The sequence below is a fragment of the Lagenorhynchus albirostris genome, chromosome 10 (genome assembly GCF_949774975.1).
Source record: "Lagenorhynchus albirostris chromosome 10, mLagAlb1.1, whole genome shotgun sequence".
NCBI lineage: Eukaryota > Metazoa > Chordata > Mammalia > Artiodactyla > Delphinidae > Lagenorhynchus > Lagenorhynchus albirostris.
The window spans coordinates 32,899,433-32,922,039 of record NC_083104.1 but is presented as its reverse complement, the minus strand read 5'-3'; the positions used below and the strand labels follow the sequence as shown (position 1 = coordinate 32,922,039).

The 22,607-nt window shown below is 41.6% G+C and overlaps 1 protein-coding gene across 1 annotated transcript in view; it reads right to left on the bottom strand.

Moving 5' to 3' along the window:
* ERC2 (ELKS/RAB6-interacting/CAST family member 2) overlaps positions 1-22,607 on the bottom strand; it is a 610,694-nt gene that overhangs the window by 454,208 nt on the left and 133,879 nt on the right. The window contains exon 2 of the mRNA XM_060164014.1: positions 21,165-21,581. Coding sequence (XP_060019997.1) covers positions 21,165-21,581 — 417 coding nt within the window. The remainder of the gene's footprint in view (positions 1-21,164; positions 21,582-22,607) is intronic.

Below are 22,607 nucleotides of genomic sequence, written 5' to 3'. Positions count from 1 at the left end.
CCCTGTCAGTAATTGCATTCTCTCTTTCCTGCTCTGCCCACCTAGAGGAGTCCCTGTCATCTGCACCACCAACACTGCTGCATCTAAAAAGGCCGAGTTGAAAGAGACCTTTTCCCCTCCTCAGTGGCTGTTCCAATGCAATTCCATGTAAAACTGCAGACTATCTCTAGAAAGAAATGGAAGTAAAAGTGGGATAACTACAGGAACATGTGTAAAATGTGTCAACTCAAAGTATGCCACTAACTAAACCAAAAATGCTCACATGACCAATACTAAGTTGCATGAATAGCCCTCTAGCCCAAGAGGCAAAGCCTCAAGGAAGAATATACACTAGGTACAGTCTCACGTATAAGAAGACTATCGCCACCCCCATCTCTCCAGCTTAACCACCTGTCACCCACCTTCCTTCAGGGTGTCAGCTGATCTTCAACTAATCTGAGCTGATGTGATTCTTCAGTATAACCTGACTTTTCACTGCTGGAACTTACGTGGGCAAACTTCTTCTACTTCTTAAATTATTTCTCCTTCACTTGAAAAGGATGGCAACGTACACACAGACATTACCAATAGCTTCAAGATGAAAGTAGTATTCAAGGACCACTTTTATGGAGGATTCATTTTTCATATTCATGAAATGGGAAAATTAAATTATACTTTTCCTGTGGCTCTCAGCCACAGTATGACTTCTGGGATGATAATCTGTATTGCTTTTCATACCACAGTAGGAGCTTCCAAACAAAAGTGAGATTGCAAGGTTGCCACTAGCCCATACGGCTCCTTTGTGAAAATTAGAAAAGAAAGCACCTTCCTCAGGACATTTTACTTCCATGTGCCGGAAAACTGTTGCAATATAATGATTTTGTTGGAACAAGGGACTGTGTTACCATCTTCTGACAAACTGTCATAATATTTATGCAAATCTATGGTGTCCATGATACACACAGCACATTCAGAGTTGTGCAGTGCCCAATCTACACAACTGTACATTGGTTCTGGTCAATGTCCCTTCATCTTCATAGCATCACAGCTGTAATAAACTAGTTACTTGTGATTTGCCTAAAAATTGTCCTGACAAGTCAGATTCTTATATTGTTTGTTTGGGTGTGTGATTTGCACACGTGCATATATGTACCTGTATTATATGTTATTTTTAATGCATTTTGCAAAAAAAAAATCATCTATGTCAGATTAGACTACTGGCTCAAAGCCATGAAAACAGCTATTATATACATAAGGATAAGAAATTTTAAAATATATGCTTTTATACCAAGGCAATGTCATGGTGGGAGAAAGAGGAAAAGGAGGGGAAAATTAGGAGTCTCAGAGCAATCAGTTTATTCCCAAGGCAAAAATGTGCATTCTTATCTTGCATAACCAAAGATTTTACTAATGGTAATAAAAACAACTGCCCCTTTTCAAAATCCACTTGCTATAGCACAGGAATCAAATTTACCATGTGAGCTTCTGCTTCTTTTAAACAGTTTTACATTTAGCTGCCATCAGCTTCAACTTTCCCACCTTTAGATTCTGGCCTCTAAATGAGACCATTAATAGTTCACAACGCCCAAAATAATGGGTTTTCCAGAAATGGGATTCCAGTTTCCCAAGCAATGAGAAGGCCAGATCACAAAAGCCACAGCTTAAAGAAAGTAGATAATTATTCAAAAATAAAAATCTGTAAACAAGATTTTTTATGGCCTGCTCTACTTGTGGAGCACTTAGACATACTGCTTTTCTTCCCCCTCTTAAATCATCACTACAAGTAACAGTGAATGCAGCAGCAGCAAGGCCAAGTAAAACAGCTTTATAAAGAGAGGGAAGGAAACCAGCCCAATTAAGATCCTAATGAGGGCCAGCTGCCTCTTTTGCTGCCTCACCTGGATTCCCCCATTTTATTCTCAGAGCACAGAGGTTTTCTTAGTCCCATTTTACAGAGGAGGAATCTGAGTCCCAGGGAGGTTGAACAACTTGCCTGAGGTTACACAGCTATTAATGATAAGCCATAGCTGGCTCCAAAGCTCTTGCCTTTCTGCTACACCACACTGACCTGGGCAGAGCTTTAGGTCAGCACTTCTCAAACCTTCATGTGCTCAAACCTTCCCCTGCACATCTTGTTAATGAAGGTTCTGACTCCAGAGGCCTGAGGGGAGCCTGAGATGCTGCATTTCTAACAAGCTCCCAGAAGATGCCCATGATCTGATGGTTGTTGAACCACATTTTGAGTAGTGAGGTTTGACCAGTGGTTCTCATCTGCGGACAATTTTGGGCCCCGCCCCTCTGAGGGACATCTGGCAATGTCTAGAGACACTTGACTGTCATAACTAGGGGTGGTGGTACTACTGGATCTTGCAGGTGGAGGTCAGGAATGTTGCTAAACATCCTACAACACACAGGACAGCCCTTCACTCCCAACAATACATTATCTAGCTCAGAATGTCACAGTGATACAGTTGAGAAATCTTGCTCTAGAGGCCCCAAGTTCATTTAAACTTCTTCCAAAGCTGCTGCAGTTTTGCAAACTTGCACTGGGGTCAAAGGTAGCTCTAGTATTTCAAAAATTCTCCTGAAAGCCCAACAGAAATGCAAGCAATGTCTACAGTATGATGAAGTTTAATTTCCTCACAAATATTCTGCCATTATACTGAAGAAAATCAAATCAGTTGATTACAAAGAAGGGTTTCACACACTGCTCAGAGTTTCTGTGAGATCCTTATTTCTTTGCACTGGAGGTCACAATTGAAAAGGCAAAGGATAGGATTATTTTTAGATGCAAATTTTATAATTTCCTGTTCTGGCAGCACAAACATTTACCCTGTTGACAAGGATCACATGAAACCATCTTTTATTATTCAGCCTTAGCTATTGCTACTTACCATCAATAATGTGCTGGGATACTGCAGTGCTTTGCACCCAGCATCCACCCAATTCCCAAGTCAGTAAAGAAACCAGTCATTCATCTGAATCTTCACTGTTCATAATACCAAAAAACTAGTTCAATTTTAATTTTTTTTTTTTTTTACTGAAGTAACCATGCCTTATTGTGGTGTTAAGAGAATCTTCAAGTGTCATTTGTTTGCTTATAGCATATACTTTAGGAAGATTGTACATTTGAATACAATTTAGGGGTAAGTTAAGGTTCAGTTAAATTCATACAGTTTTGGGGGGAGTGGGCATCTAACATAGGACACGTGTGCTAACATATCAAGCCCCCAGGCTATACAAATCCTTCTGTCTTTCCTACCTTATCAATGAACTTTTCCTCATCCCTAGGGACCTAGCCTGAAGGTCCCACACTAACACAGCTACCATAACAGGGTCTTTGTCATCTCAGTGTCCCCCTCAAAACATAGTTTAGAGTTGAAGACTCTCAATAAAATGACTGACTGAATCAATGAATGAATGAATCAATGAACTCTCTATCCTTGAACACTCAGCTTTCTGGGTTCTCCCTCCTTTCTAAATAATCCTTTCTCAGTTTTTGTTTTCACTGCTTCCCTTCCTCCTTCTAGGTCCTGAACACAGATATGCCCCAGATATGCCTTGGGCCCTCCTCCCTTTACAAGGGCTCTTCCCTTCCTCTTACAAATGATCCCAAATCCACATGAACAGCCCAGTCTTCTGCCTTGAGAGGCAAACATGTATTTTCAAAGGTCAAATTAATCTTCCCCTCCCAAAACCCTGCCTCCCTCATGACGGTCATAAACATTATCAGTGACCCTGTCACCCAAGCTGAAAACTCCAGCGTTCTCTTATATCTCCACCCTCTTCATCTTCACATTCTTAGCTACCATACAATGTGGTTCCTGTTTCAAGGCATTCCCTTCTCTTTCCGGTCTGCTCCCACTGTCATCACTTCAATTCCACTCCACAAACAGCCTCCTGGACTTTCAAAGCTAGCTCCTAATTGGCGGGTGCAGGACTAAGGGGACCAGTATGGGGGCCAGTTGTAGAAAGAGTGTGGGTTATAACTGCCCCATAAGAAGCCTTTGTGACCCCAAATGCTGCACTAACAGCACCCCCTGGTTCTCTCACACACACAAAGGAGACAGTGTCATCTGAGGGTTAAGAGCATGGGCCTTGAGTCCATCCTGACTGTGACTCCCTATAAGGCTCTGGACAGGGTAATCCACTTCCCTATGACTCCATTTCTTCATCTGTAACGAGGGGAGATTAATAGGCTCTATTCCATTAGGTTCTTGTGAGGATTAAGTGAGTTCCTCCATCTAAAGTGCTCAGAGCAGTGCCTGGCACATACAACAGGTGATTAATAAATGTCAGCCATGTTGATGACAATGACCACAGACCACTTAATATGCCAGGATCCCAAAGCAGAGCTCAGACTGGTATAATCAGCAGTAATAAGGCACAGCAACATCATGAGCACCAAGATCCAATGCACTGAGAAGGACATGGCACCATTTCTGTAGTGTTATTGCCAGGCACATATAAAACCTCAGCCCAATCATAAGAAGACATCAGAAGAACCTGAACTGAGGGAAACTCAGCAAAATAACTGGTCAATATTCTTCAAGGGTACCAAGATCATGAAAGACAAAGAAAAACTAAGGAACTATTACACACTGGAGGAGACCGAGAAGTAACAGCTATATGCAACATGGGATCCATAAAAGGCCATTGGTAGAAAAATGTGAAGTTTAAATAGGGTACTTAGATTGGTTAATAGTATTGCGCCAGACCAGGCAGAAACATTAATTTCATGGTTCTAATACTTATATTCAAGTTAGGTAAGATATTAACATTGGGGTAGGCTGGGTGAGGGACTTATGAAAACTCTGCACTATTTCTGCAAACTTTTTGTAAGTCCAGAAGTAGTTCAAACTAAAAAGTTAGTCCTCCACAAAAGAACTCCAATGCAGCCTCACTCCAAAGTCAATCCACAAATATTTATAGGTTTTTATCATCTACCAAGGACAGTACTAGGTCCCGTGGATGCACCAGTGAAGTTGAAAGGGTTCTTCCCTTGGATATTCACAGTAAATTGATATTTAATAATTTCTCTGAGAAATACCTGCACAGGCAGGGACCCTAATTCAGTCTAGAGTGTAAGGGAGTGAAATTGAGGACTTCTAGAGAAGGTAATACGTAGGCTGAATAATGTAGGATAAATAAAAATTGGTCAAGTGAAGATGGAGGAGTAAGGGTGTCCCCAGTGTCCGCAGACAGTAGGAGAGACACACGAACATAGGGACAGAGCCCAGAGGCTGGTTGTGGAGCAAAGCCAGAGTGTGAGGTGATTGGGAGGTTGAGGAGAAAAGAAGGAATAGGACTTAAGACTGGAAAAGCAAGGCCTTGTGAGCCTGGCTCAGGAGTTTGTACTTTGTCCTCCCAGCAACCGAGGGTTCTGAAAGGACAGATAAGCATTTTTCAAAGATGACCCTAATAAGTGTGAAGAATTATGAGGTACAGCGCTGGGAAACTAGTTAAGAACACCAGGCCAAAGGTAAGAGCAATGAAAATGAAAAAACATGGGCAGATCCAAGAGTCTGTAGAGACAGTAAACAGGACTTAGTGATACATTGGATACAGGGGGTATGGTAGGCTGTCCCCCCTCAAAGAAGGCAAAGCCTTAACCTCCAAAACCTGTGCATATTTTACCTTGCATGGCAAGAGGGACTTTGCAGATAGGATTAAGAATCTTGAGATGAAAAAATCATCCTAGATTATCCGGGTGGGTCCAATGTAATCACAATGGTCCTTGTAAGAGGGGGATCAGAGTTACAGGGAAGGAAACATGACAACAGAAGCAGAAGTCATAGAAAGAGAGATCTGAAGATGGAGGGAAAATGCTTGAAGATGGAGGAAGGGGCCACAAGCCAAGGACTGCAGCTGGCCTCTAGAAGCTGCAAAACTCAAAGAAAAGACATGCAGATGGCCAGTAGTCACATGAAAAGATACTCAAGATCACTAATTATTAGAGAAATATAAATCAAAACTACAATGAGGTATCACCTCACACCAGTCAGAATGGCCATCATCAAAAAGTCTACAAATAACAAATGCTGGAGAGGGTGTAGAGAAAAGGGAACCCTCCTACACTGTTGGGGGTAATGTAAGTTGGTACAGCCACTATGGAAAACAGTATGGAGGTTCCTCAGAAAACTGAAAGTAGCATTGTGATATGATCCAGCAATCCCACTCCTGGGAATATACCCGGACAAAACCATAATTCAAAAAGACACATGCAGGCTTCCCTGGTGGCGCAGTGGTTGAGAGTCCACCTGCCGATGCAGGGGACACGGGTTCGTGCCCCGGTCCGGGGGGATCCCACATGCTGCAGAGCAGCTGGGCCCGTGAGCCATAGCCGCTGAGCCTGTGCGTCCAGAGCCTGTGCTCCGCAAAAGGAGAAGCCACAACAGTGAGAGGCCCACGTACCGCAAAAAAAAAAAAAAAAAAAAAAAAAGACACATGCACCCCTGTGTTCATAGCAGCACTGTTCACAATAGCCAAAACATGGAAATGACCTAAATGTCCACTGATAGAGGAATGGATAAAGATATGGTACATATATACAATGGAATACTACTCAGCCGTAAAAAAGAATGAAATAATGCCATTCGCAGCAACATGGATGCAACTAGAGATTATCACACTAAGTGAAACAAGTCAGAAAGAGAAAGATAAATACCATATATCACTTACATGTGGAATCTAAAATAGGGCACAAACAAACCTATCTACAAAACAGAAACAGACTCATAGACACAGAGAACAGATTTGTGGTTGCCAAGGGGTGGGGGGGAGGGAGAGGGATGGACTGGGAATTTGGGGTTGGTAGATGCAAACTATTACGTTTAGAATGGATAAACAACAAGGTCCTAATGTATAGCACAGGGAACTATCCTAAATATCCTATGATAAACGATAATGAAAATAATATTTAAAAAGAATGTATATATGTGTATAACTGAGTCACTTTGCTATACAGCAGAGACTGGCACAACACTGTAAATCAACAAAACTTCAATAAAAAGAAAAAATAAAAAGAATGGTAAGCTAACATTTATTGAGCACCCAGTATGTGCCCGTCATTACATGTAATTCATGTATCACATGTATTACATTCAAGTTAATTTATTCAAGGTATTCAAAGCAGCTATTTACCATACAATATAATCCACTCTGTAACATTCTGAAGCGATTACAAAGTGAAACCAGGATGGTGAAGCAAAGGTCACTCTTGAGTCTGCCCAGCTCAGTACAAACACCTGTGCCCAAACAAGTGACCTATAAAATGCCACCAGGCAAGGTTTGATTCTTAAGAAACAAATCTATGTTTTGTAAAGGGAGCATAGACTTGCTTTACAAGGAAACCAACTGATGTGAAGGTAACTCTTACTTATCCCCTCCTCACCTTTCCTCAAGGAAACATAAATGGCATTTGTTGAGCCAAGCCCTGTGGAAAAGTGTTTTGCATAGGCATTTCATTGGAAACCAAAGAATAAACTCAGAGGTGGAAGAAAAGGTTTTGTAGAAGGCAGAGAAAACTGCTGATTAAATTAAAATTAGGCCTGCCAGAAGTCTCCTGTAAGTTTCACTAGCATTCTTAGGTCTCTTGCAAAAGCCCAGCACTGCTACTTGGGGGAAGACAACACAATTAACCCCATAAAACAAAGGCAGAGCGAAACAGAAAGGCAACAAAAGGAGTGAGCTTAAAATAAAAGAGAAAGAAATCAACATATGAAGAGACAGGATAAGATTTTAAGTGAAGTCATAATAGAAACCAGATGAGAAACCTAAATGGAAATGGCAAGTTTCAAAGAAAACCAATCAGAGAGAAGGAGAGGAACTGAATGGGAAGAAATGACTGGAAGTTACCTTGACTTTCTACAGAGAAGATGATACAATGATTCTCATTTCTGAGGTCAAGTCCCCAGTGAGGTCTTAGGCAAGTTACTTAGCTGCCCAGCACCCACACCTCATAGGGTTGCACTGAGGAGTAGCTTAGTATAGCACTGAGCTCTGGGCTGGCACCCAGACAGCCTTCCATTTAACAGCAGTGGTGAGGAACTGTTGGTGAGGAGCCATGATGATTAATGCCATTAACACCCTGCCAGGACCTCCCAAGATGAGATTCCTTGAACCTTTCTCTTTCCCCGTGATAACCCTCAGACAGTCAGTGCCACACAAGTTCCTTGGAAGGCTGCTGTGACTTCAGGAAATGTGGTCATTTTGGACCATTCTCCTTGAGTTCTCTGTGCAAGAAGTAACACATTTGTGTCTGTAAGGCAACAAAGCAAGGAGCCAGCATGTAAAGATAACCACAGCCTAGAAAAGAGGTAATAGAGAACATATTTTCCAAAAAGGTTTCATGTCCTCTGGAGAATCCTGTGTCATCCCATGTCACAGTCCCCACTCGGCACAAGCATCCTCAAGTCTCCACTAAACTCCCATGGTCACTCTATCTGTAACAGTTGCTCAGAAAGCATCCTGAGGATACCTACTGAGGTTAGGACCTGGCAGGTTTTTACAGTGTTTCCAGTGAGGAATTGGCAAGGACAATTATGCAACATTCTGTCTTCTAAAGCAACTAAAACATCTTTAAAATCATCTAAACCTTGACATGCATCATGAAAGTACTGCAAAAAAAACCTGTTGGCAGGAACACCGCTGGGTATCATGAAGGTAGGGTGGAATACTCACACTAAGTGGGTATTATTTCTACTATCTAAGGCATAATCAGGTTTTGCCTCTTCCTTGCTGTATGGACCCTGCCAAAACAACAAATATCTCCACTGTCCTTTAAAAGGAAATCACTTTGCAATGCATTTCTATTTGGATGTGCATGGAAAAAGCACTGCCTTAAAGAAGATCATTTGTCTAAATCAGGATTAATTTCCAGCAACTAAAAAGTATACATAGTGAGGAGAGAGCTCTCAATTCCGGGTTCAAGTGATTAAATAGAAATGTTTCCTTTTTAACAACTATTTGGAGAAGTACATTTAAGTCTGGCCAAGAAATATAAAAAGAAAGTGGCATCAATGAACCCAAAAGAAGTTAAGGTTGGAACAGCAGCTAATCTCCATCAATAGGTTTCTGAGTGGGGGATGTGTTGGGTGTTGATCAGCATTTCCTCTGTATATGACTACTGGCCCCAGCAGAAACTCGGCTGTTTAAGTGCTGTATGCATCTGAGGGACTGTCTGTGAGAAGAAAACTTCCCTCCATTAATAAGCTTTAAAAACATGCGCTAATTAATTCAGGCTGGTGGTCCAAATCCTCCCAACAAATTTCATTAGGTGATCAGGCTGAGTTCAAAAATATATGCAGGATAAAGAGAAAAACTCAAGTCTAGAGACAACTGGTAGAAGGGGGAAGGATGGTCAACAAAATCCTATAGTCTGAACTCAAAGTTTTAGAGTCAGGAAAAGGGGTAAAACTAGAGGACTTGGTTAAGTGGGTCAAAAAATAAAAGTTTCAGTTGCATAAAAAGCCAAATTTGAGTTCAGATTTTTAGTGTGATGTGCATAAGTACTTACTTCTATTTTAATATTTGCCTTTACTTGAGATTTACTGGGACTCTGCCTGAGGCAAGATTTTTTTAATAGTAATAATAAAAATGCTAAATAGTACTTAGAGCAAAGCATGTGTGGTCATGATGTTTTAAAGAGAAAGAAAAGGTAATTCTGAACATCTGTACTACATTTCCACATGATAAAATCACCACACTCCAAAATTGTTCTGAAGTTTGGTGGAGCTGGGGTTGGGGGAGGGGGGATAGTGGTTCATGCGGAGAAATGTTTATTTAAAAAACAGAAAGGGAGACTCAAAGGCCATTTAGGGGAAAGCAAGGACAACATTTATTGTAAAATAAAACTGCTAGCATTGACACATATACACTACCAAATGTAAAATAGCTAGCTAGTGGGAAGCAGCTGCATAGCACAGGGAGATCAGCTTGGTGCTTTGTGCCCACCTAGAGGGGTGGGATAGGGAGGGTGGAAGGGAGACGCAAGAGGGAGGGGATATGGGGAAATATGTATATGTATAGCTGATTCACTTTGTTATACAGCAGAAACTAACACACCGTTGTAAAGCAATTATACTCCAATAAAGATGTTAAATAAATAAACAAATAAATAAAAATAAAACTGCCAATTAATAGTGAGAGTCCAGTAGTCAAAAAGTCAGGTCACGTATCTTCTCGGATCCATTAGTATTACCTCCTGAGAATAAATGTCTCTTATTCTCACAAAGTCCCAACCTTCCCATGTGGTATCTCAGATCAAAACCCCTCCCTTAGATTTCTTTGCTACCTTTTCTGAGAGGAAAGGAGAGGGGGGGAAGTCGGAGAAAGCTTCTCTCTCTCTCTCTCTCTCTCTCTCTCTCTCTCACTCACTCACACACACATCGCACTTTTGTTTTTTTTTTCAGGCTTAAACCCCCACCTCCCCTCAGCACATCTGTTTCCTAGTTGTATCCCCTGTGGTCAGTCTTTGGGTCAAGAAGTATCTTGATCTGGGTTGCCCTTCCTTAGTAAAACAGAGTTTCAAGCACGTGGGGCTGGGAGTTACTATATTTGCCATGTCCACAGGCCAACCACCAGAAGGATTTGTCAATCACTCTACACCAGAGTTCACAGCCTGGGTGATTTTGGTCCCCGGAGGGTATTTTGCAAAGTCTGGGGATGTTTTTAATTGTCACAACTGAGGGAAGGGCAAAGGTACTACTTGCCTCTAGTGGGTAGGGGCCCAGAATACTGTTAAACATCCTACAATGCACAGGACAGTCCCCACAACAAAGAATTATCCTGCCCCCATGTCAATAGTGCCAAGATTGAGAAACCCTGGCCCATACCGACAAAGCAAAATTACATCAATAGGCAGGGTCTTCCCCCAACACTAAAAATGCTCTAACAACTGGCAACCCAACTCGTACAACCACATATCACCAAAAGAGATCTGACTGCCTTGGGGGCTGAAGGAAGGACAGCCAGTGGTAAGGCGATTTCTCAGCTGTCATCCTGACCAGGTCCTAGCTTTACCTAAATAAGAGTACTTCCCATAGGAAAACCTAGCAATTCTATGGCACGCCAACAATTACAATAAGTAAGTATTTTTTAACACAACTGTATACATACGGCCACTTTCTTTTTCATGCTAGTTCCTTCAAAGCAGCCACAGATTTTTAAAGCACTAACTGCATAAGCCTAAAAAGTATCAATAAACACTATTTTTAAAAACATAAGAGAAGGACGAGTTGGAACCCTGTGCTTTAATTAGGTCAGAATTCCTAAATCAGAGTTTTAATGGCAACCTCCATTTCTCTGGTACTTTCTAGGTTACTGAATACTTCACAGAGTCCCTTTTTTTTTTTTTTTTTTTTTTTTTTTTTTTGCTGTACGTGGGCCTCTCACTGTCGTGGCCTCTCCCGTTGCGGAGCACAGGCTCCGGACGCGCAGGCTCAGTAGCCATGGCTCACCGGCATGTGGGATCTTCCCGGACCGGGGCACGAACCCGTGTCCCCTGCATCGGCAGACGGACTCTCAACCACTGCGCCACCAGGGAATCCCCAGACTCCCTTTTTAATCCACACAGGTTACCTTCCTAACACCCACCATTCCTGAAAGAGCTGCAGACTTTTGTGGTAACTGGCAATACCCTATATGCTGTAATTCTGGAGATTAAAATCACTGATCAAATAAAAAAAGAAAAATGTGCAGAAATGATGAAAAAAATTGTCTCCCCATTTTAAAAAAACTCAAAAGTTACACATAAAAGTAGTAGGATTTTTATACTCTGCACATAACTAATTGCACGTATGTTTTTTTACCAAATCTCTTGACTCAAAATCTATTTACCTATCATCAAAATTAGGAATCTCCACACTTTCTTAAAGGGTCAAGTAGTTAATATTTCAGGCTTTGAGGGCCACAAGCAAAATAGAGGATATTACATAGGTACTTACATAACCATTTCAAATGTAACCGTTTAAAAAGGTAAAAACCACTCTTGGCTCCCAGGCCATTAAAAAAAAAAAAAAAAAAACAGGTGGTGGGCCACATTTGTCCCACAGGCTACAGTTTGCCAACTCTTAATCTAAGTGAGCAGTGAGTGACTCTTTAGAATTTTCACTCTAGTGTCTCACTTATCTTTCTTTTTCCTTTTTCTACAAACTACTCATATAATTATATTTTTCCTTTAGTAAGGAGGGTTTATTTCATTCTTTACAACTGCTGTAACTATAAGCCACTCAAAGGAATCAACCAGCAACCATTCTCATTGCCTTATTTAACACTCTGCCCAAAACATTTAAGGCATCCTTCAACCTATATGCCAAACTGGAAACACGAATAAAGCTATCCCTTTCAACCAAGCCAGGTGGCTAGGAAAGTAGATTTTGCTTTACCAAATTTTGGCCCATTAGAAGAGCAATGAAATGGGGCACATATTAGGAGGTTATAAATACAATTTTAATATCTCACAATTGACAAAGAAAGAAACCCACAATACCCAACAAAAACTAGATAAAAAGTAAAGTCATTTTGAGAAGGCAAAGTATTTCTTTTAGGCAATGAGGTAATGATGAAGTAAAAAAGTTGAAAAAGAAGGCTAACTGAACAGATGAAATGGAGAAGGTCCGACTCTAAGCACCTCCAATTTTTCCTTATTCTCTGCTATAAAAATTCACCTATTCCCTAGGAATTCATGGAACGCCTATATATGCAGTACCATGCTTCATATTTTAAGCAAGTACCTTCATTTTAATGAGCCACACATGGTCTGAGGAGGCCTAGCCCTGGTGCTGCCTTCTATGTGGCACTGTTTAACCTTCCACTGCTCGGTGACCTCATGGACTTACCAACCCCAATTCAGCAGGCCCGGATAAGACGTGGCAAGGAAAAAAAAAAAAAAAGCCTTTTGCACTTTTTCCTCTTTTTGCACTTACAGAGAAAATAGTCCCGAGCAAGAAGTCAGTAGACCAGAATTCTCGTCTTTTGTCTGTTCAGAGATTTCGGGTTGAAATCCCTGGCCGTTTCAAGAAGTGGTTAGGGACAGATGCATGGAACCAGCAGGCCCAATTTTGAATTTTAGATCCATCACTACTTGCTCTGAGAACCGGGACCAGACTCTCTGGGCCTCAGCCTCCTCATCTGAGAGGCAGGAAACCACCTCCTACCCTAGAGTATTGTTGGGAGGATTACACGGCACTCCCCGAAAAGTGATTAGCTCATGAGTACCTGGTAAATGTTACCTGTCATCACTTCTTAATCTCTCTGAGCCTCAGTTTCCTCACAGGGTTACCAGGAGCATCAGAGGAAATCATTAAAATGCAATGTGTTCTATAAAGTACAAAGCTTTCTCCACATGTACGGTATTAGCTAATATCCCCATCCAAGACACGCAGGACTCTGTTACAGGTGACCAACTTCCCATTGCTGCAGCTTGTGAAACACACTCAAGTACCTGCAGTACCAGTGCTTGGAGTACTTTCTCACCACTGAGCTTTTGTTTGTGGTGCACTGTTTCACCAAATGATGACAATGATAAATTAGGTCAGTTGCCAAAAGAGTAGTTTTCAAAAAGCCGTCACACCCAAGGTAGAGCAGGAGGACAGAGTCCTGTTAGAGTCTCTCCCAGCATAACCTCCTGACTTCTCCCCGCTCCCCGGCACTTCCCCAAACACCCTTTACCCTGCCACTTTCTCTTCTCAACAGGTTGCAATATGCCTTGAGCCTGATGGCTCCCTGGGGCTCCATGAGCCTTTGTTACTGTAAAAAGCAACCAATTACACTCATTAAAATCAATATGGGGTAAAACCTTGACCATTTCAAATTAGCATGCAGTGTTTAAACTTTAAAGAATGTATTAGAATTTAAAGATGAGGCAAATGCTGCTAAACAGAAATGAATACATTCCCTGTGTCATCAGAAATGTGAGGGTGAAAGTTATGAAATCCTGTTTTTGGATGTGTTGTTAGCAGGGTCCAGAAAAAGTGCTTTTCCGCAGAGATTCTTCATTGGGATCTATCCTGCATTAAATGCTTGGAGAAAATGGAACTCAGTGAGAGCCAAGGAAATCTGTATCAAGTAGGCATCAGTCAATGAAAAGTCCGTGTAATCTCAAGATACCATATTCAAAATTAAGTGCTTATTCAGAAAAGCATGAAAAAGTATGCAGTTCCTAGGGTCTCCTCCTAAATAATAGTAAGAGTAAGTGACAAGGCAGGCTTTAGAACAATCATATAAACTGGGAGCTTGGTGGTCACAAATAATGAAGTGTGTGTGAAAACAACTACAATAAAAAGTGACCAATAGCCAGAAATGCCTTGTGCATCTGGGCAGAACTTCTCAGTCATTTCCTCAGCCATATTCTCACCCTTGGCTGGACAGCTCCACCAGGATTTCATCAAACTCAACACATCCACAGTCTTTCCTCACAGTTCTCCTCCTCCTGACAGTTCTCTCCTGCCCCATGCCCCACCACCTGCCTCTACCAGGGCCCACAGTGATTGGCTGCCCCTCAAAGCTCCTAGCACCAGCTCCTGAGCTGTCAAAGTCCTGCCTGCAGGTGGGGATGACCTTGCCCTTCAATTTCTTGGCCACCACCCAGATTCAGATTCTTGTTCACCTGAACAACAACAGTATCCTTCCAACTTATCTCCATGCCTTTATTCTCCTCCTATCCAATCTACTATCAATTAGCACCTGACAATCTTTCCTGATCATACCATTCTCCAGGGAAAATTCCTTCAAAGGCTGCCCAGAGTACCAAGTAAAGACCAACTTCCTGTATCACGTGCTCAGAGTCCTCAGTGACCTGACCTCAAACCACTTGTTGAGATTTATTTCCTTTACCTCCTGACAGGTGGAGTTTCAGCTGCTCCAAACTCACTATGCCCCAAACCCACCACAGTTCCCACCTCTAACATGTGGCTCAACTATCTCTTCTACAACCATATCTGCATGTTGAAATTCTTCCTGCCTTTCAAGACCAGCTTTATCACGGAGAAAGCCAGTTGTCAGCTCTCCTACCTCTAAGCTGCGCAGCATGTAAGTGCCATTCGAGGGCCTCTCAGTGCACCACCGCAACAAGCAGTAGTGTGTAGTGGTGACAAGAGTAAACTCTGGAGCTACACTTCCCAGGTTCTGATCTTGGCTCCAGTGCTTGATCTGTGACGAGGTACAATTATTTACCTCTTTGTGCCCTATTATCTGTGTAATGGGGATGATGACAACAGTTTTCACTTAGTACAGCACCTGACACAGAATAAGCCTCAGGCTTCCCTGGTGGCGCTGTGGTTGAGAGTCCGCCTGCCGATGCAGGGGACGCAGGTTCGTGACCCGGTCCGGGAAGATCCCACATGCCGTGGAGCGGCTGGGCCCGTGAGCCATGGCCGCTGAGCCTGTGAGTCTGGAGCCTGTGCTCCGCAACGGGAGAGGCCACAACAGTGAGAGGCCCGCGTACGGCAAAAAAAAAAAAAAAAAAAAAAAGAATAAGCCTCCATAAGTGTGAGCTGTTTCTCTTATTGCCCAACTGAATCCCTGAACAAGACCACAAACTTGCTATGGATGCTCCCACAGCACCCTTGTACATGGATGTTCAACATGTGCCCAGTGATGTACAACACATTTTGAAAAAACAGAACTTCCAGTTAAGCTTACCCTCAAAGCTACTGCTCCACTCCAAACACAGAGCAATGAGAGAAAACAACAGAATATGGCTCTGTACCATCATTATAAACTTGTCCAATATTGACAAAATAAACCACAGAGCAACTCTCAAGGTACTTTTAAACTATTTTTTCACTCTTTCAAATATTTATTGAGCATCTTGCAGGCGATATGTGAAGTCTGGGAATATTGATGGAAGGTACTGATTATGTTAAAACTTACTTTATTAAAATAGGGAGCAGTTGTTAGGTTCTATTATATATAGGAAAAACTCTTGCAAAAAAAGGATATAAAATGTTATGTTTATATGGTCACTTGCGTTTGGGAATATTTTCTGTGATAAGCTTTCTCGGTAGAAATAGAATGTATAATCTGTACAGTCAGATTTAGAAATGACTGCAGCAGCAAAATCATGGCTCAGCCAACCAAATTGGAGACAAGTGTGTGTTAAAGAGAACAAGGCCATTTGGTACTGAGAGAGGGTGGACTAGGGTGAAGATTGATTATACAGGTGAAGTCTGAGCTGTCAGTAAAAGGCTTATGAGCTCAAGAACTTCTAGGTCATAGACTTTGCCTTGGTGGATCTCCTGCTGGCCTAGGGACAACTTGGATAAGTTGTCCAAGTTTACTCGGCTAAGTAAACGAGGAGACCAAGAATTCATGTTGCCTTGCCCTCCTCCTCCCTGCCCCCCAACAGCATGGAGGGAAGTCTAGGCCCAGTATCCTGGGGGCTTTACTTGTCCAGGGTTAGTAGCAATTGCGGCTCCCAATGACTTAAGTGTTTTTCTGCCCTTCCTTTCAAAGGATAGCAAGCTGCCCAAGGGTATTAGCATAGAAGATCGACAAGCATGGCAGCAGAACATATATCCTTTCCCCTCAAACATCTTACAGTACAATGAATCCAAAGACTCCTGACTCTCTTCTGAGCATCAGCCGAGAAAACATTAAGGAGAGTGAATATAGGAGGATCCTGGTATGTAAACCCTCTTTTTCTTTAACGAGATCAGTAGTACCTCGGGTACTTGATTACTAAAACCTTTATATGGAACAGTATGTCCTCTGCGGAAAAAGCTGGAGAACAAGGTAAACTATTACCACATCAAACAATGTCTTATCAAATCAACCTGTATCAAGAAGCATCAGACTACACTAGTGAGCAATGCCTGCATTTTAGCCAACACTTCAGCTCACATCAGCCTGTCGGTTGTAGTTCTTGGCCAGTAGTTCCAAATAAGTTGAGATCAAAATCTTTTTGTTGTTTTTTCCTGCCAGGCAAAGAAGAGGTTTCACCCTCAGTCTTTTCCAGACCACCGAACGACAACAAGACACTAAAGCAACCCAACCCTCCCCATGTGCAACTCCTGCCAATTCTCAATCTCCTGAAACAATGGGCTAAACAAAGCCAGTATTCCAGGAGATGGGGTTTACATGAGGTCCAACACCTCTGCCTGAGAATTAATCATAAAACCACTAACACTCCATTCCCCAGCATCACACCATTCAGCTCCAACTGGGCTGAATCGTGCAAAATGAAAAAGGAATCAGGAACACTCTGAACTTAAAACCTCAAGTACATTTTACATCCTGTTTTAGATTCATTTAAATTAACAGAGGTCAGGCAACTTCTTTATTCAAGCTGGGTTATTCTTACTGGTTTAATACCAAAAGCAGTCAGCCACATTTTTCCACTAAAAAAAAAAAATACCCTGACAGAAGAACAAACAGTCTAAAACCCGGTAGAGAACAGGGAAACAGCTTACAATAAACTTTACTTTCTAGAATAACTAATCGAGGAAATTACCCAGTTAATTGGCCATGGGAAACAACTATTTGTAATATTATTACATATTTTGTAGGTCACAAATTAAAAGCACAATTTTTCTTTTCTAGCATAGCATTTTTCCTAAGTGTTTTTACAAAGAACATCAGCGCAACAAGAGAAAAGCACATCAAGTAAGTTTGCGAGGCTCTGCCTTCCCCAAGCCCCTTCTTGGAAATAACTAATGCACACTTGGATATGAGAGAGTCTGAGAGCCCTTCGATAAGCTCTATGGAATTCAACATTTTCCCAAGTTCATTTAGCCCTGCAGCCCTTTTTCTCTCATAACACATAACAATATCCCACAAAACAGCTTGTTCTGTGGAGCACACTTTGAGAAAGATTCTTCTAGAACAGGAATATATGTAAGGTATGGTTTAAGAGTGGAGACTGGAGGCAGCTTAATTCAAATACCAGCTTGTTAGCTGTGGGACACTGGGCAAGATTTTTGATGTCACTCGTCCCTCAGTTTCCCCAGGCAAAATGGGCAAAATAATAGCACCTACCTCCTAGGCATGGGCCCTTCCATCTAACAGGAGTTTTCTGAGAGCCTTACATGGCTGGTTCCTTCTTGTCATTCAAATTCACAATGTCACCCCCTTCAAAAAGCCCTCCCAGACTATCCAATATGAAGTTGACCCCACCCAGCTCACTTGTACTTCATCCTCTTCTTTTTCTCATGATACTTCTCTGTTTAACTATTAAACTGCTATCTGTTTCACCTCAATAAAATATAAGCACCGTGAAGTCAAATTTTATCAGTTATCATTACTCAAAACCAGATCCTCAATAAGTATTCACAGAATGGATGGGTGGATGGATGAATGGATGAATGAATGAACAAATGAGGTGGTTGTGAGAATTAAATGTGAATCAACGTAAAGCACTCTTCATAGTGCCCAACAGATAAACATCTATCCAGATGCTGTTATGAAAATATCTGATGAACTATGACTGGTTAATGGATTCAGAATCATAATTCTTGCACTGTTTTTAACTTGCCTCTTCCTAGTGTACCGGGGATAAACATTTCATGGCACTTATTTAGAGGTGTGTTGGAAAATGGACTTTCAGGGATGGGGCGAAGCGGGCAGAAGACCCTGAGAGTAGCACTTGCTGATTTCCACGTTGTAAATACTTCCACCATGACCAATTTCAAGCTACCAAAATTCCTGGAAATATAACAAATGGCTCTCATAAGCCAGTACACTATTTCTCTTGGGAAGGGTCCTTTCAGGCCTCCAAATCTTGTTTGTTGAGTTCAAGTTTAAAATGAGATTTTTTTTTTTATAGACAACTTTTTCACACTCTCCCTTCTTGATGAGATAAGATAAGGGCCACCCACCGACTTTGGTCGGGTGCTCAAGGAAACTAGTTGCATGCGTTGCGCTGCGTTTTCTGTACGACTCTGTGCGCTCTTAGACTAATGTTTAAGGCTCTAAACATGACATATTCATGCCAGACCATCATGAGGACCAACTAATCTCATAAAACACAAACCAAATTGTGTTTACATTCATTTAAACGGAGATATACTAAAACAGAATCAAGGCACCATCTATTTAAGTGCTACCAGTGAGCAGAATCTATTCAGACTGACTACCTGACCCCAAGATCCCAAAACGGAGTGAAGGTCAATGCTGCAAATAGAGGTTTCTCTGGTATCACAGCCTTGCTATACATCCAACATGATCCCTTGGAACCCAAAATAAAGCAGCAGCTTTTTTAAACTATAGCAATCTACCAACCACAGTTTTCAGATAACACAATCAAAATTTCAAAATCCACAGACACTCTACATGCAATGATAACATGCCAGTAATCATTGCTTCTCTTCTGTAAACTAAATGGAAAGTCTATGGAGTAAGACAGAAAGAGATTAGTTTCTGCTCCACTGTATTAGCTATCTATTGCTGTGTAACAAATTATCCCAAAATTCAGCAGCTTAAAACAACACACATTTATTATCTCACAGTTCCTGTGGAGCAGGAAACTGGGCACAGCTCAGCTGGGTCCTCTGCTTCACTGTCTCTCAGAAAGCTGCAACCAAGTTGTCAGCCCAGGAACTGAAGTCTCATCGAAAGATTCGACTGGGGAAAGATCCACTTCCAAGCTTACTAAGTGATTGTTGGCAGTTTTCAGTTCTTTGTGGCTGTTCGGATGAGGGTCCCAGTTCCTCACTGGGTGTCAGCTGGAGGTTACCCACAGTTCCTTACCACACGGGCCTCTGCAACATGGTAGCTTGCTGCATCAAAGCATGCAAGGCGAGAAGGTAACAGGGTGTACTAACAAGATGGAAGTAACCTAATCATGGAAGTGACATCGGCATTCCATTACCTCTGTCATTCTATTGTTTAGGAGCAAATCACTAGGTTCAGCCTAAACTCAAGAGGAGAAGATTACATAAGGATATGAATTCCAAGAGGTAGGGATCTTAGAAGTCTTCCCACCACATTCACAGTCTTGGAATACAGATAGGAAGACCAGACCCAACAAAGCGTATCTTTAAGCATCTCAATGTGAAACCAAGCCATTTGACTTCCCAAACATGTAGCTAAGGTCTCATGAAAACAAAACCAAGGAGAATAAGCATGGAGGATATTAAATCTGAAGACACACAAGTCTACTCAAATGTTATAAGCAAATACAGTCTATATCAGAGAAAACTCCTGGGAGCACCTGCATTACCAAATCCCAACACGAAAGCCATGTTTTCTGAACAACCAAACAAATGACTCACTGGAAGCGCTGCCCATCCAAAAAGGTACATAATGCCAAGAAATCTAGTTTGGTCTAAAAGCAAATGTCTTTTTGAATTCTTATTTATGGCTGCAGAATATTTTGCAAATATACTTAATGCCATTTTATTGCTTCCTGTTTTCTGTGAGATCTGTGTCTGCCACAGCATTTTGCCTACATGGTACTATTGAGATCCACATCCACCATAGTAGCAAGGAACTGCTATAAAAATTTCAAACCTTGGCTGTCACCCACTTTCTTTCTAAGATCTGTCCAACTACGTATTCTCAGATATCTGAGCCTCCCAACATTCAATGGTGGTGGCAAGCCAGAGAGGCTGCCTCTGAGAAACTTCAAATGATTTAACTAAGTGCAAAACACACTCTCAGAAAACTTGGAACACTCTGTCCTTGGAACATTCATGTCCCTCTGTCCATGAATGTAAATGCAGACGAAGATTATCTAAACGTTCAAAATTGGTCGGCACATTTTTCCATTCTTTCCAGAAATATCCTTAGGCTTTACTTTCTGAAAACCCCACCCCCAATTCAGCTATAAAAGTATTTATGCTCATTGTTTTGCTAATCACCTATTCATTTTGCTCCTTTAAAAAGAGGATACTTAATAAACATCTAAAATTTAACCAGTAGTGCATTTAAAAGGCCCTGAAACAATGGCCATCTGTAGGAAAGCAATTGTAAACCACCTTAGAGTTGACATGTGCTGCACACACTTGGGTCCTGAATACGTGTTGAATCATAATGGAACATATGTGTGGTGGGCATAGGAAAAAAAGACTAATGCGAAATTCCAGTTTCAAGGTGATAAGCAGACAGGAAGGTTATAAAAGAGATGACAACAGCAATTTGGTTAAGGCTACAGATAACTTTCAACCTGTGGTAATAACTTGATAACATATTTAACGTATTTTAACTTGTAAAATACGGCTTTGGGAAAATAAAGTGAATGTCCTTACCTCTCTAAGATGTATGTTTTCCTTCTCTTTCTGGTCTAAAATCACTTCCAAGTGGCTGACTTGAGACTCAGCCTCTGCCATCCTACGTGTCCGTTCATTGTCATCCTCAAGACTTTTGGACGGCAAACCTTTACTTTGCAACATCTCAAGAAGCTTTTTAATCGACTCATCTCGGGCATTGAGGGTCTGTTTCTGTGTTTCGATTCTCAGCTCCATTTCCTCCAAGGTCTTCCTCAATAGGAACAGTTCCTTAGCCTGTCTGTCATGCTCAGCTTGGAGCCGCCGGAAGTTCTCCTCCGTCAGTTCGATGGTAAAGTGCTCTGCTCCTCGGTTGCCACTCTCTTGCTGCAGGAGGTGGTTGAGGTCTCTCTGGGTTCGCAGCTCATCCTGAAGGGCCTGGATTGTCAACTGCAGGTGCTGTGATGAGAAAGGCGGAGCAGGAGAGGAGAAAGAAGGGGGAAAAAGTCAATGGACATGCCAAACGCTATTTGCTGCTACCACACCATGAAGATGGAATGTTAATCATGAGGTCCAGAGGCCAGCCGTGAAGTCCTCCAGGGTGACTTCAGAAGCATGGGACAGCACATGGAGAGGGGGAATTAATTCAATGATGCTTTCTGAATGTCTTAAGAGAAATGTACACATACATAGAAACAGTATATTAGTGTCAGTCACAAGGTAAATTATACATCTACAAGGTTTTAATTTAGGAGTGGAAAGGGTTAGAAGGGAAGCTTTCACAAACACACCTTCTTCACACCCACAATGCTCCAGACTCAGTATTCCTTGTTTTCTAAGGTGTTCTTTATTCTACTATTATTTTCTGTGATTAAGTGCATGTCCATTTAAAAATAAAAATAATAGCATCCACTACAAGTAGACACAAACGAGGACTTTATTTTTACAAATAAAGCTGTGAACAGGTTTAGTAAACAGGATTACTGCATCTGCAAGCAAAAGGGAACAAATGCAGACAGAGACAGAGACACTCAAACACACAAGGGGGTGAGGCTGTGCAGAGCAAAACAAACGAGCTGCAAAGAGTGGACAAACCTTGGTTCTTCTGGCATCCAGTAGCTGAACAGCATGGGAAATGAAAGAAAAACGAAGCAAAAATCAACACAAAGAAAAGTCCAGTGCAAGCAAAGGATATTTAACAGAAAGAACTTAATCAACACAAAGTACCTTCACAGAGAAAAAAAAGAAAAAAGAAAAACAGTTTCTTACTGCAGCAAAGACCCATAAGCTACACAGAATTTATAGCACTGATGCTTGATAAATGTGATTTTAAAAAAGAAACAAAATGAGGTTTATTCCACCTTTTGTCTTCCTAAATCTCACTGATCCAAGAACCCAATATCTTGGTTGTATTACCAGGGAGGAAAGCACAACACTCCAGAAGTACCCCCATGTCATTCCAGGTCACCATTTTAGCCAAAACCA